At 37.1% G+C, this 26,866-nt stretch overlaps 1 protein-coding gene across 3 annotated transcripts in view; it reads left to right on the forward strand.

Moving 5' to 3' along the window:
• The window catches only part of Stk3 (serine/threonine kinase 3), a 284,170-nt gene extending 272,320 nt beyond the window's left edge, over window positions 1-11,850 (forward strand). The window contains exons 11-12 of one of the 3 annotated variants that reach the window (XM_077800961.1): window positions 5,254-5,292; window positions 10,546-10,565. In XM_077800961.1, the coding sequence (XP_077657087.1) occupies window positions 5,254-5,268 (15 nt within the window). In that variant the 3' untranslated portion in view covers window positions 5,269-5,292; window positions 10,546-10,565. Of the gene's footprint in view, window positions 1-5,245; window positions 5,293-10,545 lie in introns of all 3 variants that reach the window. The other 2 variants (XM_026384033.2, XM_026384024.2) reach the window with 2 other exon arrangements.
• Window positions 11,851-26,866: the final 15,016 nt, after the last annotated feature.

Consider the following 26,866-nt stretch of genomic DNA (forward strand, 5'->3'; position numbering starts at 1 on the left):
ACTATTTTTAATCTATAAACTGTCTTAAAAATTGTTGAATGTGATGAAGAAGGGTTTGTATAATTCTTAGAGACCCCAGAAATAGCTCTTGAATTCAATCCAAACTTACATTAGGGGGTTTTATGTTGCCTTTTTGTGCCTTGCATAAGCCCCTCTAGCTATGTGATCTAATGTGGGTCACCTGAGTGACCACATAGAAAATGAGATTGGTAACATTTACCCCTTGATTGTGATTATTAGGATTAAATGATTTAGTGCGCAGGACCTAAGATAGTATCCAGCATGTTGCAAATGATCAATAATCCCCTTCTTTTAATTGATATCACAAGGAAACCATTTTCTGCCTTTTCTTTGGGAATGAAAATCTAAATGTCTTAAGTCTCTTCTAAATGCTCTGAGGTTAAAAAAACAAAACAATACTTTGTAGCAGTTTGCAGTTATAGTCTCAGAATATTTTTAGTCATTCAGTCACCAGAAGACATGGACCACTTAGCTCTAAACAGGGTAAATAATGTCTGTTTGAAGAAGAGTCTAACTAGTAGATTTGATAATACAGATATTTGAGATCATGTTTTTAAGGGATTTACAGTGATTTACTTTCCTCCTATAATGTATCAAGTGCCTGAAATTATCACTCAATTATTTTTGCAAATGCATGTCTTAAATGTTTATGTAGGTTTTTCTTTAAACAGGCTTCATAGTTGTTTGAATTAACCTGAAAGTTTGCTCACTGTATTCTGCTTAGTGCCAGAAATTAAACCAGAAAAATGCCAAAGATATTAATGTTTTAATTTTTAAAATCTTGAGTACTACCTTTTATCCTCGTTGCTCAATCTTATTGGTAAAAGCATCTTACCTGATATACATAGAAGCCAGTCAGAGGATCTGACTGAGTTTTGCTAGTTCTTTGGTGTGTTTTCTGCTCTTGTTTAGTAAAATGAATGTGGCAGCCTCCATGAACAGTGTTTTCTAAAACCAAACCAGATTCTGTTCAACACAGTAAAAATTTCAGCTAAAATGGAATATTAAGGGGAAAAGGAATATGTTGCTTCAGGCTACAAACATCTCAGAACAGTCTAAGGCATGCACTGGTAAATCTTACAAAATGCTATAGGCAATTCAGCATTAAAATTGCCATAGAAAATTATTGTTGTTAGCCATTCTGTTGATAGTTCATATTGTTAGAATTGCTAGCAGATGGGAAAATAGATGAGTCAGGATACAGTATTAGCAATCCATATTTTTTTAATCACAGTCTACTAATAAGGTTTGTAGCATCTGTGAGATTTATTTAAACAGTTGCTAGGAAAGTTTGTTTTCTCAGTAAACACAGAAAAACTTGTACAGGATTTTCTTCATTGACTCTTTTAACTGTATGTACATGTGTTTGACTTAAATTAACATATAAGACCATTTACTTCATTGTGGTGTTGTCTTATTTATTTTAACATACTGATTATTCCAGCAATTTATAAATCTATTAAGCCTTGAAATGTTATCACATTATACATTTAAAAGTTTATAATACTTTATGTTGTTTTTTGAGATTTACCTAAAGAATCTCTAACATAATTAGGACTGTTTTTGACAAAACAGAAAATAATATAAAAATCTAAGGGTCTTCCCCTAGACAAATAAAAAATATTTTAGAAAGTAATTTCATCTTATCACTTGACTGTGGTATTTTAAATTTTTATAGTAGATTAGATGTGTAAACTTAAAGGAAGTTCTAATTTTACTGACAGATCCTCCTGATGAATTATAAGCAGTGTTTCACTATTCAAAGTTCAGAAATAATCCTAATATTATCAGTGAGTTGATTTAATCTGATTGAATCTTAATCTTCTCCCATTACTTAGTTATTTGAACTGCTATTTTATGTTAAGAACTAGAAAATGAGTTACTAGTTTGCATCTTTTACTTGGGTTTTCTTTTCTTTCTTTCTTTTTTTTTTTTTTTGGTAGAGATACTGAGAAACGTAATAATTTGGACATCGATCTGTCATTTTACCTCCTATATGAAACATGATAATCCAGGATTTCCTTAACAAAATGAGTTCCCTATACTAAACTACCAATTTTCAAACAGAATGTTTATTTCTATTGAAAAAATTTTGACTTTTTCATTGAATTTATGAACAAGCATCTGTTTATTCAAATCTCATTATTATTGAAAAGAGGTTTGGGGCTTTCCTTTAAAGTTTTTAATTTGTTTTTAAAAACAAAAAGAGCTAGGAGATCCTAGTTTACCAGCTGACATGAAGCTTAAAGAATTCTGCCTTTTGCTGAGTTTTTGCTTTTTATTCCATTGCAGAATACTGTTCCACAAAAATGTTGTACACAGATTTTCAATTCACTGTGGCCTTCATATCTGAATACTTAAAAAACATTTTCATTTTTAGCTCAGGTTGAATACCCTGGGAATTTCTCAGCACTGTACCCCATTTGTGGTGATTTCACATTTTCAACTCTGGATAGTGCTAATATGAGATTAAGAATATCACACTTAGTTACTGAAGATTTCTATTTAAATAGAGTATGCTACTTGGAAACATGGCCACACTTCCAGTGAAATGTCATATTAAACAATTAGTTAATTTGAACTTGCAGAATGAAAAAGTATGTTTGTCCTCTAATAGAAAGTAGTTAACATGTTTCACTGTCTTTTGCCTTCTTCTCCTTCCTATTTAAAATTGCCTATGAAAATCTGTTAGATTTTCATGAAAGAAGAACAAAACATTTTAGCTTATTGAGGTTGAGACCTAATGGGTCAGAAAAGGATAGAGGCTTTTGTGAGTCTTCTCCTCCCCAAATGATACAAATCAAACTGGATTGTAGTCTTGTTTGGTTTTGAACCTGAGCTGGCTGCATCCCTTTACAATACTTTCTGCTGTCTCATAGATTTGGTGTCTTTTCTTGTTGGTGGGGAGGGAGTTGGTTACTGGGAATCGAATTGTCAAGCAGATAACTTAGTCATTAAAAAAATGACTTTTTACAGTGTCATACCAAATTTTTTTTCAGGCCCATACAGTTTATCTAATCTCAGTTTAAACCCTTTTATGGAAATTTATTTTAATTTCTTATTAATACTTCTTGCCCCTAATATTTATTATCTCAAATTTCCAGGAAGAGCAAAATTGCGAATAGATTTAAAAAAAAAAAACTTCAGGTAATGAGCCAATATTATTCTGAAACATCATTTCTTCAATATTTGTTTTTGAAAAAGCTGTACTTCCACTGCCTTTGCATCAAATTCCTCTCCCTGCACATCATTTAGTTTGTTCATTAATCAAACATGTGACTGTAATGTTGTAAAGATTGTCAGACTACAGTATTCTCTCGCACTGTGAATGCTTGCAGATTTGAGAACCAGTTTGTTGTATATGTTCTATTTCATCATTAAATTCAAAATTAAATTATATTAAACAGAATTAGCTTTAAACATTTATAAAAGCCATTTCCAGATGAGTTATTCATTTTTTACATTTGTTCACAATGTATATATAGTTTAAAATTCTTTTATTTACTAACTTGACTTACCGATTTTAAATTCCAGCAAACATAGATCAAAGACTTGTTATTGCAACTCTAGTTCACATCTGAATTTATTTTGGAATTAATATAATGTTATAAAGTGAGGGTAATAAGCTATATTGTGTTTTATATATCATCAAAAATGGCTCATATATAACATTTCTTTACTATATTGAAAAATATAAATTCAGATTGATTTACCATAACTTTGTTAATTCATAAATATAATAATTCTAAAGTGATTTCCTTCCTTTTCAGAAAGATTTTCAGGAAATCTGATTGTGATTAAGGAAACTTTGGTCAAAATAATATTAATATTAATTCAGGAAGCTCATCTTTTCCTTCTAATGCTATTTTATCTAATCTGTGAATCTTTTTATTTCTAAGGCATTGAGCAATGCTATTTTCCAAGACACTGAAAACGTCACTTCTGCCATGTTTCTCTCCCAAAACATGTTCATGCCTATGGGAGACTTAATAGCTATAGAAATCAAGTGCCAAATATATATCAGTAGGGCTTAATCAGAAATCAAACCCAGCCAGAGATTTATATCTATAAATGATACCCAATATATAAAAAAATTTTAAATTCTCTTAACTTCTTTTTCCTTTATCTTTTTTCTATATCTGACATCTAAATTAGTCATATTTCTGCCACTGTGACAAAATCTCTAAGAAAATCAACTTCAAAGAGGAAAAATTTATTTGGCTCACAGTTTCAGAAATTTCAGTCCATGGTCATCTGGCTCAGTCGCTGTGGAACTGTGATGAAGCAAAGTATCTTGGCAGAAGATATTTTGAAGCAGAGCTTTTCACCCCATGGCATCTGAGAAGCATAGAGAGAGAAGGAAGAAAAGACAGGGACAAGATAGTCCCCAAGGGCATAACTCCAAGGACCCACTCCCTCCAAGTAGTTTCTGCCTTCTATAGTTTCCACACCCTCCCAATATTTGATTTAGCTGTGAATCCCTTAATACATTAGTACATTGATGAGGTCAGAGCCCTCGTGATTCAATCACTTCTCAAAATCCCCACTTCTGAACATTGCTTCATTGGAGAATTAAGCCTTCAATACATGAAACTTTGGAAGACTTTTCCAGGTCCATACCATAACATGATAATCTAGAGTCATTTAGAAACCTACTAATATTGTTCTATTAAAATGAGAAGAGCCCCTAACTACAAAGGGATTGGAGATTATTTTCTATTGGACACTATAGACAGATTTTAAGCTCAGGAAGAAAACCTCCTTTCCCTGGATATTCTCCTCAACCATGATTTCAGTGGTAGCCTAAATGCTAATGATTCCCTTGGACTGTATCTTTAGCTTGAATCTTTCTCTTGGTTTCCTACACCACCAAAATTGCAATGTATATATGATATCTCCAACTTGATATGTTGCTTGTACCTCACACTTACCAGGACTAAAATCAGTTTTTTAACAATATGCCTTATTGATAGTATCAATCTCTACCTCATTACCCATTCCAGATTTAGACCTGGAGTCCCCCAAAAGCTCATGTGTTGGCATGATCCCCAATAGTAGTACTATTGGGAGGTGATGGAAGCTTTAAGAAAGGAGAATCAAAGGAGTAATGCCTTTGAAGTGTTTATTTTTTCTCTCTCCTTTCTTCTCTCTCTGTGTCTGTCTGTCTCCCTCTCCCCCTCCCCCTCTTCCTTCTTCCCCCCATGATGTTCTGCCTCACCTCAAGCCCCACAGGTTGGGACCAAGTAGCTGTGGACTAAAACCTCTGAAACCGTGAGCCAAAATAAGTGTTTCCACCTTTTAAATTGTTTTCTCAGATATTTTGCCTCATCTACCAAAAAGCTGATTAACATAGGAAATTGGTTTTGAGAAGTAAAGTTGTTGCTTTGATTGTACCCAACCATGTGGTTCAGAAGCCTTTGGAATTGGTTTGTGGGAGGAGTTTGGAAGGATTTAGAAATGCAGTCTAGAAAAGCCTAGAATGTTGTAAGTGGAGCTTAATGGGTAATTATGGTGTGAGCTTGGAAGACCAGAATGCTGATAGGAATGCAGACAATGAAGATTGTGCTCATGAGGTTTTAGAAGAGAATGAGGACTCTATTTGGAATTGGAATAGAGGATTCATGTTATATACTGTCAAAGTGTTTGTCTGTATTTTGCCCATGACCTGAAACTTTGAGTGGGACTGAGATTAATGGTGATGGACTTGTTTATCTGGAAAAGGAGATTTCAAGGTTGCTTTCAGATTTGCAGTAAGAATCTGGAAGAAAAAGCAATTTGACCAGAAAAATAAGCTCATGTAAAGTTGGGGCCAGGGAAGGTGTGGTTGCTGAAGAGATTAACACAATTAAAAAGAAGCCAAGTACTTTGTACTGGGAAAATAGAATAAGATGCCTTGAGGGCACCTCAGGAATTGACCTAGACCCCCCCACTTCACAGGGTCAAGGACATAAAGGTGTAAACTTGTTTGAAAGACTTTATTTGTGGAGTTGGAGGAGGTTGCTGCTCACACAAGTTTGTCTAGGGAATTGGTCCCCTGGAATTCACTCCCCTGTGCTCGTATGTCCAGGTACTCAGAGGCTGCTTGCAGATGTGGTTTAGGTAGACTCAGCTACTGCTCAAATCAGTGGCAGACCTTGACCTTGTCCACATGATGCTGATTTTATTGGCAAGAATTATAGGATCACCAAACTTGAAGCCACAATCACTCCTTAATTCTTACTTTCTCTGGACCCTTCATAATCACTCAGTAAGCAACGAAAGCCCTACCCATTCTACTTTCACATTCTCATATCCCTCTTTCCTTTTCAGTCTTCACTTCTATTTTCCTGGTTGAAACATCTTCTTACTAAACTCTTAACAGTAACCTGCTGATGGGCTTTCCTACATCCAGCCGCCGACAATCCATTTTCCATATCTACTATTGGAAATATTTTTTGAAGTTCATATTTGATCATGTCACATCTAGCATTTCTTTCTAATCACATAAAGTTTGTAGCAGTACAATTAAGATCTTTAGTGATCTGGCCTTGCCCATTCTTTCCTGCTACAGCTTCTATTCCTCCTTCCCATAGATCTTCTTGAGTCTCAGCAGCCTGTTAGATATGCCCTAAGATGCCACACATTCCTGTGCCTTGTATGTTTCTGCTCATCTGTTTGTTTTTCCCCATACCCATCCTTTTTCTGATTTTCTACCCTCCAGTGAGTTATCTATGCACGGACTTGTCTTGCCAGCCAGATTGCAGGCTCGTTATTCGAAGACTGTTTTATTCATCTCTATGTCTACAGTACTTGATCCATAGGAAATATCCATAAAAATATTGAGTCCACTGAAGTCCCCCACCAACCCACCTGTAGACAGCTAAATATGTACCTTATACAGAATCAGATTTCCTGTAACCTCAACCTTACACAGCTAAAAATCTGAAATCATATTTTTAAAAATATGCAAGCACTAGAAATAGGTATAAAAGCTTCTGCACTAGAGACATGCTCTATGATTTTCATACCACCCTGGGCTTTTATTCACAATCTATTCTTATTTAGTTTAATGCTTTATAAGATTGTTTAATTGCTGTTCTAGTTACCAGTATATGAACAAACCAAACCCAGTGTAGAAATACAAGAGTATATGTCCTGTGATGGCCAAGAGGATGGGCTGACAATTTTCATCAGAAGAAGATAAAAATCCTCCCCCTCCCCCCCCCCGAGAAAAGAGAAAACTAATTTTGGCACAGATTAGTAATATGTATTACTAATAATGACTCACCATAAAGAAAGGTTGCTTTAGTTCCTCTGCCCTCCTCTTTAGAAGGCAGTATATTTTGTAAAATACTTCAATAAGATATTCTGTTCAAGATGATTGACACAAAGTTTTATCATATAAAAAAACTAAAGTTTAGGTACTTTATTAATTTACCTTATATGGGACATCTGATTATTTAATAGTGTCAGATAGTGGTTCTTCACTATCACAGAGCTGTTTTTCACAAATTTTGCATATTGAAAATATAAAAATCGGGGCTGGGATTGTGGCTCAACGATAGAGCGCTCACCTAGCACATGTGAGGCACTGGGTTTGATCTCAGCATCACATAAAAATAAAAAATAAAATAAAATAAAGATATTGTATCCAACTACAACTAAAAAATAAATATTTTTTAAAGAAAATATAAAAATCTGTTGAAGGAGGAGAATTTTTCTTCTGAGCAGTTTCTTTCCTGAATTCAGTCCATTACTGTAATATAATATTTATAAACTACTGGCAGTTTGCCCCCAGTAAAGCTAGTACAAGATATTCACAGGTGTATCTTAGTGCAAAAAAAATTAAAATAACAATTGTTTGCTTTGTATGATGTTATTTCTGCTAGCATTATAGTAACCCATTTGTTTGTTCTTATTCCTTCTTATCTACCCATCTTCATGTCGTGATGTTTAGTAGTATAGTTGGATAATTTCTAGAAATATGTACAATCTCTACATGATTCTAGAACCAAATGTTAAATTGTGGTGTTTATGAGTGTGATACAGAAATTCATAGATGAGAAAGATTAATATGGACTAAAATAGAAATGATATCTTGAAGAACACTGACGTGGAATTGGATCCTTTGTAGACACAGCTGAGCATATCTGTCTCAGGGAAATGTGGCCAGGTGTCTGTTGGTCCTTCAACTCAATATCACCTGTTGAGAAAGTTTCAAGGTTCCCTGTTGGCTTGTTTATCCCCACAATAATTTGAACAGAACTGAGCATAAAACTAATGTATGACTAATACATGAATTAAAAATTAATTAATAAAATATAAGCTATAAATTCTATGTGTATATTATACCATAACATAAAAAGCTAGGTTGGTTTTGTGACATGACTAAAGAATAACAGAACTTATTTTGCATGTACCAGAGCTTCTACCCCAAAGTGAGTGGTGTTCATCTTCCCATTCCATTATGGGAACCTGTACACTCTTCTCCATAACACTGCTATTTCTCAAAATATCTTTGGAACTCCTCCTCTGAATTTCCTTCAGAGGCTGACTCATTCTTTTCAGTATCCTCAGAATCTTTTTCAGCTAAGAGTAGATTTGAATTTAGGAAGGAGAAGTCACATAGGGCCAGGTATGGTGAGTAAAGCAGAGAATCGGCTGAGAAATGCTATTTTTGGTAACTATAAGTAATGAGAGTGTTTTCTAGTTTGACTCATAAAATAACCAAAAATAGTTATCATCATAAAACAAAAGGTAAGTTGGAAGTTTATCATTTTAAAGTCTAGTCTGATTGCTCTTATAATTTTCTGGCCCCAGAATTGGTCATTGTTCCCCAGAATCCTGACCTGTTTTATCTGACTCTCACAGCCCCATGAAACCTGTCTATTTTTCTTTCCACATTCCCACTACAGATTCATCTTCTGATCCTCTTGTTCTCTGGCAAAGCCTCCTCCTCAGGGCCCTGTGCACTACTCGGAGGTACCTTCCCTTTCAAGAACTAGTCCAGTTCCTACTCCTGGAAGGGAATCTTTTCACTCCCTAAGTTCCACTGAATTTATAGTGAGGCTCCTTTCTTTTTGAGGAAAGGCTTATTCAAAAAACTGGTTGCTATCCCCAGGAAAATACACACATGTTGAAGAATTTTGCCCCTGAGAAGCTTGTTCATAAACTTCTCACTATCATTTCCACCATGCACATTTGGGGCTTTGATGTTTGGGGTCTTGGAATCAGTCTTTACCCTTCCAACTAACCTCCAAGTTTCTTATTGGTAAGGAAATAGTACTTCTTTTCTTTCCTTACTATATCCACAAAAATGCTGAGTATGTAATGATTGCATTCTGAAAATTTGGGGGGGGGGGTTAAAAGGTTTTTATGTTGTTGTTTTTTTAATCTACCTGTCTGCTACCATTGCTATCACATTTAGTTTTTATAAGAGACAGAGTTTTAATTTTTTTTTTTGTTTATAAGATAAAAGCTCAGTGTGTTAGGTTACATATCACAGGGCATCCTTTAAGCCCCAGATGATATCCCTAAAACATGTTTCTCAGGAGATAATCCATATCTTCCTGTTTTGACATATAAATAAATACTGTAAAGCTCAGATGCCATAGATCCTGTTATATAGCAGAGCAGATTTTATCCCCTTTACACATGACACGAGGACTCTCTCCTGCTGTTACACAGGAAACCAGTAAAGTATATGCTGTTGTCATCTCCTGAAGCCAACATAATCAAACTGTAATGTATACAGTGAAAATTCAACATGCACTTCATTTTCAGATTGGCCAAACCCACATCAGAACTTACACAGTTTATATCAGGTTTGGGATATTTTGAATCATGAATTTAAAACTTTATTTTATCAGAATACTTAGGGTAAAACTCTTCTGGATAATGTAATTTTCTGTTTAACTGAGTTCTTAAAATTTAAGCATTTAGTAAAATGGATGGTAAACCTGTTAATTTAATGTTCATTTGATCCTGACCCAGATCTTGGATGATCTCTGATAAGTATTTGTGATTATTATAGCACTAGATGGCCACAAAGATATGAGATTGTAGTGACTATCCTAGAAACATATCCTGAACATCTGCTTGTTGAAAGCAATGGATTTGTCTTTGTGGTTTTTTAAACATTTTTATTAGTTGTTGATGGGCCTTTATTTTATTTATTTATATTCAGTGCTGAGAATCGAACCCACTGCCTCACACATGCTAGGCAAGTGCTTGCTCCACCACTGAGCCTCAACCCCAGCCCTTTGTACTTTTTTTAACAGATATTTTCATCAGCTTATTTTTCCTCATTTTCCCTTTCCTAAAAGCAGAGTTTTGGATTGTTTTGTTGCAAATTACTTTAGATCTTGCAGGGTGTGGCTTCTGGGTTCTTCAGGGAAGGAATTCCTGTTTTAATTGTTAAACCACACTTCAAAGGTGATGTAAAGAATCTGCTGAATTATTTATGTATGCTAAGACTCATTACACTTTAATGTTTCATGAATAATTTTACTATGTTAATATTTTGGGCTTTTTTATTATATCTAGTTAAAAAATCTAAGTTTAGAAGAACTGCAGATGCGGTTAAAAGCACTGGACCCCATGATGGAACGAGAAATAGAAGAACTTCGTCAAAGATACACTGCAAAAAGACAGCCTATTCTGGATGCAATGGATGCGAAGAAAAGAAGGCAGCAAAACTTTTGAGTCTAATTTCTCTCTGTTTTATAGCTACTCTACAGACCAAGAAACCACTAAGAATTAAAAGGTTTTTTTTAATCCCTAAGATTTATGCTCTACAGCTAGGCAAAGATCAAAAACTAATGATGGCACATACCTATGAAAGTTCCCAAAAGACACAATTTACAATTGTTTCCACTGTGTTTTCATTTTTAAACTATGAGAACAATAGAAATGTGTTCTTCTCTCTCTCTCTCTCTCTGTCAGCTGAATACCAGCAATAAGACTGTTATGAAATGAAGGCTGTATTTAGAGACCTTGAAGATCCAAAGCTATTGTTTAATTGTATAGCAATGAAGGGCTTTATGTTATAATATTCTTTACTCTTATCTAGAAGCCTATTTATTATTGTATCTTCTTAGGTAGACTTATTTATTTATGCTATTTCACTTAGTTTTGTTTTTAAAAGACAGGACAGGATAGTTTTATGAAGGTTAACAGTGATAATGTACAACCAAATTATATTTTAAGCAGGGAGCTAGGAGTACATACCTTGATTTCCAGGATAGTTTTCCAATAAAAGCAAAGTGTAATAGCAGTAGTACCCAAATGGGCTAGGCTTTTTTATATTGAAGCAATAAATTTTTACTTTTCAAAATTTTGATTTTTTGATTTTTGATATTTGGTACAAGTAGAAATATTGTCAAACAGACCAATAATGTTTAAAACCAAAGAAGTGAATGAAACTTGCACAAAAGAAAGTATAGTAAATATTTTTAAAGAAATGAAACCTTAAGACGAATGTAATTTGTTAATATTGTTTCATGTTTCTTGTATAGGTCTCTTAGCTAAACTGAATCAAACTGTAATAAGCTCATCAACCTTATTTCTGTGAAAATGTGCTCTGTATAGTCACAGGGCTTTTTGTTGATTTCATTTATTTCCTGGAATTGGTAAACATCATGTGCCTGATGATAACAAAATAGCAAAAACATTTGTACTAAACTGTGCAAGCCTTGGGGCCTGGGGTGGGGGGGATGGTTAAAAGCATTAAAAAGAAACTCATTTCTAAGCTGAATGAACATTTGTATAATTGAACTGGGACCAGTTGTTTCCTAAGCTACATATGGCCATCTTGACAGTGTTTGTTCTTTTCTGTCTTTAATTATTATGTGTAAGTCATAAAGAAAAATAAATTTTACTGTGTCACCCAGCACATTTCATCTCTGTATCTTTTTTAAAACTCACGACCTAGACTTTCTTTTCCAAGTAAGGAAACTACAATAGACAGGAAAGGCTAGATTATGAAGAGATAACAACCCTAAAACTTTAGTGGCTTAACTTGACAAGGTTATTCCTTAGTTGAGCCCCAGGCCCATCCCTTATTGGCAGAGGACCCTGCTCTACTCATCCACTCCCAAGGACATGCTGATACAACATTTGTGGTCACCATAAATGGGAGAGGGCCCTAGCAAGTCACGCTCACTCTAGCAGCAGTGATGTGTCAAGTAATCCATAACTCAGTATTCAGAATTAGTCACATGGCCACTCCTAACTATATAGGTCAAACAGACCAGTAATGTTTAAAACCAAAGAAATGAATGAAACTCTTGCACAAAAAGAAGCAAGTAAGTACAACCTTACCATGTGGCTAGAATTTGCCAATATCTGCCACAGAAGGTACATCATCTCTGGACAGCTTCCATTCCTTTGTTTGTTTGTTTCATTTATATATATAGTTGTAGATGGACCCAATACCTTTATTTTATTTATTTATTTGTTTGTTTGTTTGTTTGTTTATAATGTGGTGCTGGGGATCAAACCTTGTTAGGATGGTCAGATAAGCTGATCAACTCAACTCAGCCCTATTTCCCCCACCACCACCACCAACCTAACACCTAGCCTGGTTGACACAATCAAATGACTTATTTGCTATCATCCAAGCCAAACCCCCCTACATCAAATGAAGATGTGTTCTCTCCAGTTTGCCTAAATTAGAAAATCTGTACAAATTATTTCATGAGGCCTGTTTGTTAGCCCTAATTCATAATAACAAGAGTTCTCCTTTTAATAATGTCATGTTCCGATCACAATGTAATTTTTATGTGAATAGAATTTATACCCTGTTACATCTATATCTATTTAAATATATATACATGAACACACATATTTAAGAGAATTAAGAACAATAGATGATGTTTTCTTTTAAAGCTGTAGGAAACTCCAAAACATTTTAGGAAAACTATCTTGAAACTTTTCCTATCTTCTCACTTCCACCCCTACCAAAAAACAAAACAAAATTAAAAAACAGGTTTTTAAGAACTATACTTGAAAGTAATCTTCAAGTCTAGTTAACCTTTGATTAATCATGATACTTAGGAAAGCATATTTCTAGATATTTTAATGTGTTTAAAAAGAAACCTCTTATTTTGACCTTGGTTGCTGAGAACTTTCCAAAAATAGGTAAGCGTACTTTCTGCACGCCCCCACTCTTTAATAAATACGGTATGTGAATGTAAGCGAAGCTCATGAGTCAAGGTTTACTCGCATTGCAAAGCCAGCATTGTTGTATATATTGTCCTGTAGATGAGAAAGTTTTTTCTTTGACTTTATGAACTTAGATGACTCATTTCTCCAGACTTACAATACATTGACACAGCTTATTTTTAGCATAGTTTTATGTTCAAATTATGAGCTACTTTGGCCTAAATAAGAAGAAAAATATACTTATTTAAATGGATTTCAAAATAATAATAACAGCACTTTGGGGGTACTTACTATGTGTCAGACAATCTTACCTACATTACTTACCTGCTTTTATATTTCTTCTGCTTATTTACTGAAGCACAGCCCCCAAGTCACGCTCTACTCACTGATGGGTATGTAGCTTCTCTTCTCTAACGGAAATTATATAATACGTTAATAAGATGTTTTTAACTTAGTCACAGGAAATCTTTTCAAATTTTTGACACATTAACATTCAGTAGGAATGCTATTTTTGTTTCCTATTCTATATGATAAAGATTAATGATTAAAATAAATCCTGAAAATACTGATATTCTAAATAGAACATTAAAAAAATAATTGGAGTTACATTGCTTTACCTAACCATTATTAGGCACAGACATTTAATTAGATATTTCATCAAAATGATATTTTGGAGTACAAGGTATTCTTTTTTTGGCACAGAAAACTATGAATCTAGAATCTAATGAGCGCTATTATTTTTTGCTTGTTTGAGCAATGTGATGCAACCTAGACCCAGGGAATTTTATATACTTTAGGTGGGCAGTCCCATACCACTGAACATGTGCTCCAGGGTGACATGTCCTCCAGGAATCCAGTCCAAGTCCACACAAAACATATTCACCCCTAGCCAACCACTTCCCAGTCCTTTGTGGGTCACAGAAAGACACAAAACCAATTCCATTCTTCCATCAATCCTGGAAAAACAATTCCAAGTTTATGTCCTTCTCACATCATTAGCCAGATTCCCTACCACTAATTTCTTCACTGGATTAATCTACCTAAATAAAAATTCTGATCTTTTTCTCACTTTTCTGCTCACACTGTATTGCCTACCGAATTACAGGTGAACTCTGCCTCCTGGTATTCAAGATCTGCAATATCCTCAACTGACATTTATGGCCTCATCTACTGTTATTTCTTTATTTGAAAGAGACCTTTCTCTCCTCTAAACAGAACTGCTTCCAAGCCCATTATAATGATTCTTTTATCTTGCTGGGTTGTGAGGTTCTTGAAAGCAGAGATGTTTATCTGTCTTGTTTCACTACATTTCTTGCCAATATATTAGATATAAATTGATATTAAAGTTTCACTAAATGCAGTGAGCTCAAACAATGAAATTGTCATCATTAATCATATAGGCTGTGTCTTAAGCATCCAGTCACTGTTACAACAACATCTACCATTGTTTGAGCTAAGTCATGTACTTTTGATACATTATCTGAAAACTTCACAACAAAATGCATATTCCTTCCAATGAAAAAGAAAGGAAAGATTAGAAGGAAAGGATTGGAGAGATTAAATGAGGTCACATAGCTAGTTAATGCCAGTATGGGCTTTAAAGTTCCATCTGTCTCCAAATCTTTGCTTTTTCCACTAGACCACATTGTCTAATAAACACAGGAGGTCTGGTTCTAGAATGTTGCATAGGGTTGCTAAGCCTGCCTGCTCATCTATTTAGGAGATAATTAAAACTTAGAAGAGGATCATTGGTTAGCTGTTTTTACCTTTTTCACATTTCATTGGAACCTGTTTCCTGAAATGACATCCTTTCTGTGTGTTCAGAAAAATGCAGGGTGCTTCTCAAGCTTCCAAGATGAGTTAAAGAGGATGTTTTTCCTTTATTATTTGGATACATGTAGAGTTCTTGCACCTTGAACACTGTGTTTTTTTTTTTGGTAAACTATAATGTATTCTATTATCTCCCTTACCAGTTTTTCTTTGATAATGAGTACTTTAGGGAAACATTTGTCAGCATAGTGGAATGAGTCTAGCATCAGAAGCTCAGTGACAAGGATTCAAATCCCAGTTCTTTACATATTTGTTATCCTGGGCAAAAATAACCCAACCAATATGTTTCAATTTCTTTATGTGTAATAATGAGCAGTTATGAAGATCAAATATGTACATGTAAAACACTTTTAATATAAAGTTCCTAGCGTAGGACACTGGGTGTTAGCTCAAAAAGAAAATTTTAATCCTTTTTGGTTTAGTGCATTGTTTTTGCAAGAAAAAAAAAGAAAAAGACTTTGTTTGTTGATAAGCAAATTTATTGTTACTTCTAAGGTGAATTACACCCTTCTAGAACCCAGACATGTTTTCCATTAAGGGCTGGATTAGTCTACTCTCAGGTAGTGGTTTGTACTGAGAAGAATCTAACATTTGATTTTTAAAAGTATTTCCTTTTTACATAGAGCAAAGTTGTATTAAGCTAAACTTTTTTTCACCCTCTCTTTACAACTATTTGTGTTATATGGGATTATTATTAAGGTGGACATTTATTCATATATTGCCACATTTGTGAAGACCCATCAGGAAATTTCAGCCCCTAAAGTTTTGTTTCACAAAAGTGTTAGCATTCTTGTTCCTTACAAAAGTGAATTATGTAATTTACTTGGCCCCAGTTTACTTTCATTCCAGGAAACTCAAAATCAAGTTTACATTTTAATAGCTTTATGAGATTCTGTGATCTGCAAATCTATATTTCCTGATCCTGTATTTATAAAAACTGAAAACATTTTTTAAAGGAATTATCTGGAGGTATGAGTTCGTTCACTTTACATAGTAAGAGCTGGTTCCCTACCATGTGTAACCTTTATATTGTTTTCATAGGATACTTATGAGTGTGTCAAAGTGACTAGTTGTTCAGGTTCAGGGTCTGGAGCACTATTGGAGTTTTCCATGTGGGGGTATGCCACCCGGTTTCCAGAAGACTCAGATAACTGTCCTTCCTCTTCTGGAAGGAACTAAGAAAAAATACCATAATTGTCCTTGGTCCTCACACCTTCTTCCCCCTGACCTGTTAAAATCACATGTACACAAAAACTTTCCAGGAAGTACCTTCTAGCCCCAGGCCAGCTCACAGGTCAAAATCCCTTTAAAAAAATCTGTTTACCTTTGTATTTTACCATTTTTATTATTCTATTCATAAACGACTTCATATTTTCAATGAAAAGAGAAGGATATGAACAATAAAAAAGAGAAGAGCAAAAGAAAAAAATTCTAAAACATGATACCAATGACAGTTTTAACCAAAAATTACAAAATAGAATCATACCCATATATCTATCTTTTTTTATGAGGAAGCACTAAGAGCTAATGAGTTCTAAAATTTTTCTTGTAGAAAACCCAGTGTCTGCCTGTGTTTAATCAAGCAACTAGTTGTCTTAAATTTTTATAGGATTTTCCAAGGTGATCGGTAATTAGTTGAGTGGAAGCTAAATAAAACCTGAGACTAGAGCGCTCAGCTTTTAAACATTCTCTTTCTAATGTTTCAGTGTGTACAGAGCATGCTGGATGGGGGCAATCCTGCAGCTGTGCGTTTTCAGCCTTTCCATTTATTCCATGACAGCTTTCTTTCCTATTTAAAAAGAAAATATTCTTGGCAAGAATATTCAAATGAGAAGACATAATAGCACTTGGAACAGAAGACTTTGATGTTAAAAAAAAAAAGATACACTGAGGAATCTGAAATGTAGAACTGTTTAATTATTAATGAATTGATATGAAAATTCATGAATTCATTCTATGTTGACCTTTCAGAAAGTATATAAAAGGGTTTTTTTAAGTATACTAGCTGATGACTGTAAATCAGTTCACCCTCTTAGAATGTGATCTTTGAAAATTATACCTGGTAGTACCTGATATTAATGGACTACTGAACCTGAGCCTTAAAAGTTGCCACAAAGTGCTTTATTATTTTGAAGGCAAAATTAAGTGCCTTAACAAACCAGTAGTGATTTAGAATATGATTTGAATCTGAATATGGTAGGCAGTCATAGAAGTTCACTGAGAATGTTTTGAAGTTCTTTATGCAAAGTTATTTCAATTTCATTACTAATGAGCTTCTGGGGTTTTATTCTTGTTCAGTGAATCCTGATGCCTTACTCAGTCCCCTGACATTTATCCAAAGCAGTAATAGCAAATATATACAAATATACATAATATCCACCCATAGGACCGCACCATTTCTAACTTGGCTGAACAAAAACAACAGATTCTCCTGGCAGAAGGGGCCTTTCCTTACCTTGTCCAAACTGAGGCAAATCCATTTCTTCAGTTCTTAAGCTTGTTGTAAAAGACAAGAACACTTAAATCTCTTATGCATTGGAACTCATCAAAGGTAGGTGCCTTTGAAGCTTGCCACTAACTTGCTTGATGAACATGAATGAGTTACTTAATCCTTCCTAAAAGTCTCCACTTCTTTATCAAGAGAAGACAATCTGAGGGTTATGAAGAGGAAATGAGACAGGGATGTAAGCCTCAGAACAGTACCTGGCACCCACTGAGCACCAGGGGCCTGCTCTTTCTTTCCTCATCCACAACCATCCACTGATCACCATCTCTGTGCCAGCTTCTATGCTAAGTGTGATCACAGAAAAGAAGACGTGGTTTCTGCCTAGATGGTGCTTACAAAGACATTTACAAATCTGGTAGCAGGTGGCAGTGAGAAAGGCCGCACTTAAGAATTATTCAAACTGGGTTTAAGGACAGGGAGAAGGGTATTTGGAGAAGGGGAAAAAATACAGAAAGGCAGAGATGAGAAAGAATCTTTAGTGTACCTTTCAGTGTCTGAGAAAGTTCACTACTCAGTAAAAGCATTTAGGAAAAATGTGTTGAGGATGATTTATATTGCCCTCTCTGTCCTACTTGTGAGGAGAATTTATAGAACCATGTAGTCTGTACCCATCACCAAAAGAAACTCTTTAAATAATTTTCTAGATAAGTTAATTCTAAGTAATAGCTGACCAATTCCATGGTGCCAAGATGTACTAGTCATACTCAACTATACTCATTTCTATTATTTTATAAGTATCTAGAAATAATGTTATCTGCGGAGGCTTACTGAGGTTAAGTGTTGGGCAAAGAGTGGAGAGAGGTGGGCAGATGGCTGGCAGAGCACCTGCGGAAACAGGCTTAAGTCCAGCTCTTCAAATATGGTTCACTAGCCATGTGCCCTGAGGGAAAAGTTCATCTCATTTTGTCAGCAATTTCCACTTTCCACCCCACTCCCTTGCTGGGGATTGGGCGCAGGACCTTGTGCATGCTAGGCTGCTTTACCACTTAGCTGTAGTGGGCTTACCTAAGTGCTTAAGCACAACCCCTAGTCCCTACTTTTAATTAAGGCAATTTACAAAGAAAGATGTATCAAGAATAACAAAGTAGCATAAATTAAGACAAATGAGAAAAGATAAATAGAAAACAAATGTAGGAAAGAAATCTGAATCATATTAATGAAAATTTTTTACTGTGAATTTAGTCTAAAGCTTCCTTGAAAACCAAAGTGAAGAAGAAAACCAGAAAGAGTTTGTTATCTAACTGTGGTGTCCAACATGACATCCACTAGCACTTGAAATGTCACCAGACCAAACTGAGAGGTGCTGTGAGTATAAAATACACTCTTATTTCAAAGATTTAGCACAAAAAAGGTAAAATATCTCAGTTTTTTATATGTATTGTCTATTGAAATAATATTTTAGATATGTTAGGTTAAAATATTAAAATTAGTTTCATCTGTTTGTTTTTACTTTTTAAAAACGTGGCTACCAGAAAATTTAAAATTATAGGTATAGCTCACTTTTGTAGTTCATATTATATTTCTATTGGATAGTGATAATGTATAAGATAAAAGCATCCATCAACCAATGAATAGAAAATAAAATATGGTATATCCATACAAGGAATATAGTTCAGCAGTAAAAAGGAATGAAACAATGGGTACAGAGTTCTTTCTAGGGTAATGAAATGTTCTAAAATTGATTATGGTGATGACTGCACCTTGGAATTTGAGAATGTAAAAGACAAAAGCATAAAACCCAACTATTAGCACCTAGATAGAAAGTGGCTCTCTAAGGGCAACCACTAGGTAGCATACCATCAATATTCAATCCAGTCAGTATTCAGTTATCAATATTCTCAGAGTAAATACATGGGTGAATTGTGCAGGTCTATCTTTTATCGTGTTTCTAATATGTGCCAATGGCATCATGTTAGATTCAGTAAACATATATGTATGCTACCTTCAGCTTAGACTTCTGAAAATTCCACAGCCAGGCATTCTTAATGCTCCACATATACCTCAATTTCAATGTGACCAAACACTCTTGTTCTGTATTTTCTGTCCAATTGGTACCACCATCATCTATCCAGTGGCCAATGATAGTAACCTGGGATTCCACTTTGAATCTTCATTGCCTTTCACTTACGCCATTCTATCTCTCCGCCAGTTCAGGCTTCCAAATAGTTCTTGAATCCAAGTCCTCCTATCTGTTCTCCCTCCTCTATCCAGGCCCTTAATGTCTCCTGACTGGATTATTGCAGCAACCCTTTAACTGATCTTTGCTCCTGGCACCTAAATCAATCCCCACCACCATCTGCTGGCACTATCACCCTAAAATGCCATGAATTTCCATCACTTGCAAGACAAAGTTCATTAAAGCAAACGTGGCTCTCCATGACCAGGACCTTGCCTCCCTCTCTCTTCTCAATCTCTGGATACTCTCAGTATCCATGTCTGCCAGAGCACCTGCCCACCCTCCTGAATTTGAAGTGACCAACTCTAATTCTATCAGTCCAGTTCGGGAACATCTCCCCGTAGGCCTAGATATGGGTCACTGTACCTTCCGTGTTGTTATAGCATTTATTTAGTCTGTCTGCCCTGCCAGCCATAAGCCACCTGAGGGTCAGGACCGTGCCCACATTTTTTCTCATCTCCAGAGCACCAGTGCAGGCCCCAACACAACAACACTTAACAGATATTCATTGAATACTAATGAACTGCAGGTAAAAGAAACATGATTGAAATTTGGAATCTAGAGAAATGGTTAAAAGTCTTATAAACCCAATTTTTAAGTGATAAATGCCCTGTGTGCCTCCATGAGGCATGAATCATGTCTGTTTTTCTCATCACTGTCTCCAATATCATTCAGTACTTGCAGGATGAGTGAATGGGAAAACTAATGAACAGAGGTGCAGGCAAAGAAATATGTTGAAAACAAACTGCTTCCATGAGAATGGGTCTAACAATGCAAAAATTGTCCTTTGTATCATTTCCCAAACCTGAGTCAGATCATTCCTGAAACCTAAGGAAGCATTTATTTTGCCCTGGAACAAATAATTATCTAATTGGTCATGAAAGTTTAGATGACACATGTTGGTGTGTCCCCGCATTCAACCACATTATAGAGCCCGGATGAATATGGCCCACTCTCCAAAGGGAGAGACGTGAGCTTCTTTACTGTTTGTGTGGAGTGAAAATGGTCACTTCTCCAGAATTCTTCAGAGAGCATGTCTAGACTGATTCATGCAAGACAGAATGATGTGTCACAGATGCTTCACAAAAATAAGAAAAAGAGAATGTAGTTTTTTTTTTTTTTTTTTTTGCTTTGGCTTTGGCTCTGCGATGGTTGCTTTTTGTTCTTATAATTCTATAGTCAATAATATAGAAACATGAACAAAAATGAAGAGATATCTTTAATTTTTCAGGTAGAGCAGTGGGTGAGAAGGCATGAGAACTGTGCCAATTCTGGGGAAAGGGAAGAGCAAAAGGAATGGCCAACAAATTTGACAACAGGCCAGAAGCTTGAGGCAAAGCTGAAGCCAAGAGATTCCCAACATCTGTAATGGCACATGGCAGATTCTTAATAAGTGTGGGCCAAACAAATAAATGTGGAGAGTAATACTGACTTTCCATCTGACTTTAAAGAAAACCCTTTTAATTGTGTTGATTTACATTTTAGTGGTTATGGCTCAGCTTTGGACACAGAAAGAAGGGGGATGGAGCCCAGCTCTACCACTTCCCAGTGGCATGGAAAAGGCACTCAGTCTCCAAATGAAGCTATTATGCATCTAATTGATCATCAGATCAGAGGGACGTGTTTAAATGAACTTTGGTACAACCACACAATGCAGTCGAAAAGAATGAGGATGGTCTTTATAAATAGTTATGGAAAATTTCTGAAAAATGTTAAGAAGTTTCCAGAATAAAGCCATCCACAAAACCACTTCCCCATTCTCCAGGTATAGAGATATGTAAATTTGTAGAAAAACTCTGGAAGGATGTACACCAATGCAGCAATAGCAATTATTCGAAGTAGGGGACTGATATTGAAGGGTGGTGACCGTGTGTGTTTTGAGTAAGTTTTTTAATGTAAATTTTAATTTTTAATAACAAATGCATTCAACTATTACTTGTAAATTACTGCATTTTAAAACTACATTTAAAATATCTACATCCTAGTATTGGGTCAAAGGCTAAAATGAAACAATGACTATAAATGCATTGCCTGACAGACAAAAAAAAAAAAACTCTTATTACATAGACTGTGTACACCATTCCCAGTAAGGATTCCTGGAAAGGGCAATGAGAACCTCAGGTCTAAGCACCAGCTCCATGCCTGACACTTTCTTTACAACAGTCCTTCCTATAAGGTACATGTTATGTGTGACATTGGGCTAGTTACTCTCTATGCTTCAGATTACTCATCTACCACAGGGAATAATAATAGGACCTATTTTATAGATACGGTAAGAAAGTTAATACATGGGAAGCTCTTGAAATAGTGGTTAGTGAATATTAACTATTAACATGACATTATCATCCATATACTTGACCTAAGAAGACAGATGCTTTAAAGATGATATTACTTAACCAAGTTCATGTAGCTAGTAAATATCTGACCTAGAATTTTAATGAAAATTTCTGTGAAGTTTTTACACTGTATGTACACACACACACACACACACACACACACACACACACACGCACACACATAAACAAAATATGGGCAGGATGGGGTTATGTGGTTTAAAGAATGCAGAGTTTTAGTTTGGGATAATGAAAAAGTCAAGAGACAGTGAATATGGTTGCCCAACAATATGAATAGACTTAACGCCACTGAATTATACACTCAAAGTGGTAAATTTTATGTTATATATATTTTATCACAATTAAAATTTAGAGGGGCTGGGGTTGTACCTCAGGGGTAGAGCACTTGCCTCACATGCATAAGGCCCTGAGTTTGGTCCCCAGCATGGCATAAAAATGAACAAATAAAAATAAAAATATTGTGCCCATCTATAGCTAAAAAATATATTTTAAAAAAATTTAGAAAAATAAATTAAAAGGAAATAAATTTCAAAATGAAATAGAATAAATTTGCCTGAAGACTGCCAGTCTAGAAACTATAACCGCCTCCCAACAGCCTATGCCTGGGGCTCTCGGCCTCTGGCTGTGCCTCCTACATTTGCAAGGTCTAGATTCCTTCCATCACCCCAAGGCCCCACCAACCACCCTCCCAGCAGCCTCCCAAGCCCTCTCTCAGCCTTCAGTTTGGTGTAGCTTGCCCCAGTGGAGTTTGAAGCTGGCAGCAGCTGTCCCTGGTCCTGTCTGGTCCTGTTCTCAGGAATCTGACAGGGCTCTTCCCTCTGATGACCCTGCTCCCCCATAAGCCCTAGCTCTGCGTTACCGCCTCAGTGAAGGCCAGAGTGGTGCCTATCTTGCCTCACATCTCACACCAGCGCAGGGGGGACTTGTGCACACTGCAAGTTGCTCTTCCCGCACCAGCACATGCCCTACCAGCTGGATTAGAGTTCCAGCCAGCAAACTGCAGGACCAAATCAGTATGCAGACCACATTCTGCTTAGCTTGTCACAAAGAGGAGACCTTTAAATAAAGGGCTCACATTTGGTTTTTGTGTTTTGTTTTTCTGGAAGACAAGCAATGAAATATTAATTAATGTTAAGACTGTTTCTCTAACCAGCACAAGTGATACTTAGCATTCCAACTATGGGCACATCTAGTGACCTCTGCTCTAAAGCCTGACAACATGGACACTCTCTGCTGGACCCTGCCCCAGAGGAATTAGGTGCGTATATTCCTTTTGACATGATTCACCTGTAAACTGGCTCCCACATTAGTCATAACCCAACGGGAACATCTGGCAAGACTTCCTCAGTCCCAGAGCTCATTTGGAATTGGGTCTCATAGGAAGGCTGTTCCTTGCCATCTCATTGTTGGTGGCATTGCTTGACCAGCACATCACAGGTCTCCAGCCGGGAAGGTTTGCTAAAAATGTCAGTGCAGTGCAAACTCTTTACAGAGGCCTCCCCACCCTCGCTTCAGCTGTGCTGCAGGTTAAGTTGGCTGCCCAGGGCCATGCAATTTACCCAGCTTCATAGCAATGAGACAGCCCCCTGTCCTTGGTTCCTTTGTCATTTGTCAGCATTTACTCTGTGCCAGGCACTGTCCTGGGCACTGGAGATAAACATTTCTGCACTCAAGTAGCTTCCAGACCAGTGAGGGTGACAGATATTACCCACTAACACAAATGAAAAATTACTATAATGCCTAAGAAAGAAAAGGAGCCGATGCTATAAGACAACATAAGGGAGAGACACTGGGTGGCAGAAAATGTAGTTTAAATTCTGTTGGCTCAGAGGGAGCCTCTCCATGGAAGTAACGTCTCACGGGAGCCCCGGAGAACAGCTGTTTCCACCCCCTTCTCCCAAAGGGTATGGCTGCCCTGTCTCCTGTCACCCCCATGTTCACACACAAAGGCACAAATGGATTCAAACATATAGCTTGGCACATGGACAAACACAGAGATTCACACAGACACTGAGACACACATATAAGTACATACATACAAAGACACACACAGATACACACAAAGCAATCAAGCATATGTGTGTGGCTACACAGATAGAAACACACGGGCACACAGACACACACAGAGACCCACAGAGACAAATACAGACACATACATGCACAGAGACTCTCAGGCATGTGCACACACACAAACACGGGCACGTGTCCCTCTGTGACATATTAAACCTGCTACCTGCTCCTGAAAGGCCATCTGAGGTGCCTTTTCACCCCATGGCTCCCATTGGAGGCTGGGGGCCCTGGGTGTCAGGGGATAGTCCTTCCCATTGCATCTGGTACAGGGTGTGGCCAATGGCTTTGCACCCAGTAAACAATGGCTCTTGTTTAAAGTAGTTCTGCCTCTTGGTTGCTCTGCAGGCAGTGTTGCTGAGGCCTGCGCTCCAGTCTCATTGAATATGTGACATCTGCACATTCCAGTTTTCAAGCATCAAACTCTTCCCTGAAATATCATCACAAACCAGTCCCTCAGACTCAGAAAAGTCTTGCTAGTTCTAAAGCTTCGACACACATTTGCATATTCCACTGAAGGCAGAGAAGCCCAGGCAAATGTGAAGGTCAAGAGATTTTGGGTTGGCTGGAATTTTTTTTTTTTAATCATAAGAGGGCTTTAAACACACACACACACACAAACACACACACACACAAACACACACACAGGTTTTTTTAAAAATAGGGAAGTTATTGAATAATCAGTGAGCTCATGCTTTAAAATTGGAAAATTACATAGTAATATATTTAAATGCTGCACATAGAACATCACCATCCTCCTTCTGAGCCTCAACTCATTGGCTCCCAAGTTCCTAGGCAGAGTGAAGGCCAGAGTAGAATTGGTTTACTTCTGGAGCTCTGTTTGTTCCCACCAGCTCCTTATTTTAAAAGCAGTCCTCAAATCCAAGGAAGGCATAAAGAAAGCTGCCTGGCTTCTCTGTAGGAGCCAGAGGGAAAGCCCAGGACACCCTGGTTTCTCTGCACGGTTGTTTCCCTCCTCTCCTCCCACACTTTCCACAAAAAGAAATGCAGAATACATCCCCATGAGGGTGACCTTTGTAATAACTGACCCTGAACACAGTGGATTACAATTCAGCTGCTCCCTGTAGAGTCAGCCCTGACAGACTCACAAAGTTTGCCAGAAAAGTCGATAGAAGGCTGACAGATCAAAAGTGAGTCGTGCCAGCTCCACTCTTAGGAAACAGTTAGACGGGTGTCTGACTGCTGACACCTCGGTTCTTTTCATAGTAGGTCTGAAAATAGCTCAGAATTCTTTAAATGTCTGGAGATGTAGGCGATGAAAAGAGTTTTGAGTGCAAAAACCCTCCCCAAGAACCCCAATTCTGTTTCTGCCACATTACCCAGTCAGTCTGCTCAGGCCACATTCCTAGGTGTTCAGGGACCTCTGGACAGCCCACATCCCGTTGAGAGATTGTCAGTCTGGGATTCAGAACTGGCCACCTATGAAGGGGTGAGGATTCTGGTCATCTAACATTCATATCACCAGACCCTTTGGGCTGTCAACTTTGTGTGTCCCTTGCTTCAAACCTCTCATAACCCTGTGGCCTGCCCCTGTTGCCCCATTGAAAGGCACCTCCTTTCTAAATAGGCCCTTTTCTCTGTCTTAGACCCTTAATGGGCCCATGTGGATTTTCCACGTTTTCATTCCTAACCCTTCTTATCTGTGGTTGTATTTAACATAAACACCAGGAGTGGCTAAAGAAGTCACCAGTAGGTCTAAGATACTGAAAGGGGAAAGATAAACTCTGGGGGTGGGAAACAATGTAACATAGGAAGAATCAGTTGGGACAGCCCTAGACATGAGTCTGTGGGGAATTAACAAAACACGTGTTAATAAGGACTGAAGCCTAGGGAGTCTTTAGAATGGATACCATGGGCCCAGGTGCGGCAGCGCTCTGATGAAAGCATTGGTCAGACCTGAAGCCCAGTGGGTGTGGGAATGAGGGGGACTGCCGGGACAGTGAAGGGGCACCCCTAGATGGCTTTTCTCCAGGCATGGTCTGAAAACCACCTGCTTCAAAATCACCTTGTCCAGGTGTGGTGCAGGTTCATGCCAGTAATCCTAAATTAATCCCAAATGATTCCAAGGCTGAGTCAGTAGGACCAAAATTTCAAGGCCAGCCTCAGCAACTTAGTGAGACTCTAACTAAAACACAAAAGAAAAATCACCTGGCATATCTGGGGATGTAGCTCAGTGGAAGAGTGATTGCCTAGCATGCATGAGACCCTGGCTCTGATCCCCAGCACCTGACTGCTTTTTAACTACAGATTTCTGCTCCCACACAAGAGTTTGATTTTATAGATGGGTGACGTCCAGAGATTGACTTTGCTGAAAGCTCCCCAGATGATTTTGATGCCAGTGACTCTAAAGTCTATATTGCTTAATGACCGTGAATAACATCCTTCCATTTACTTCCCTCAAATCTAGTATGGTACTGGACAGTTAGGCAGCTGTTGGCAAATGACTGCTGTGGTCAAAAAAAAAAAAAAAAGATAAATAAATGGGGGAGAGTTAAAGATGACAGAAAATTTACCCTAAGTGGCTGGAGCACTGTGGTCCCATTAACAGAAGCGAGGAAGAAGTCAGGAGGGAGTTTAGAATGAAGGTGATAAGTCCCACATTACCCTGGTGACTTCCAAATACACACAGGTAACTCAGGCAAGGGGCCCAGGTGAGGTGGGGCCAGGAGGAGAGGTAGGCCTCATCCACATTCTAGCAGAGTTTGGGTGTGGCTGAAGAACACTGCAGGCTGTGTGACAGAACTGTGG

This window comes from Urocitellus parryii, chromosome 7, assembly GCF_045843805.1.
Source record: "Urocitellus parryii isolate mUroPar1 chromosome 7, mUroPar1.hap1, whole genome shotgun sequence".
In the NCBI taxonomy this organism is placed as follows: domain Eukaryota; kingdom Metazoa; phylum Chordata; class Mammalia; order Rodentia; family Sciuridae; genus Urocitellus; species Urocitellus parryii.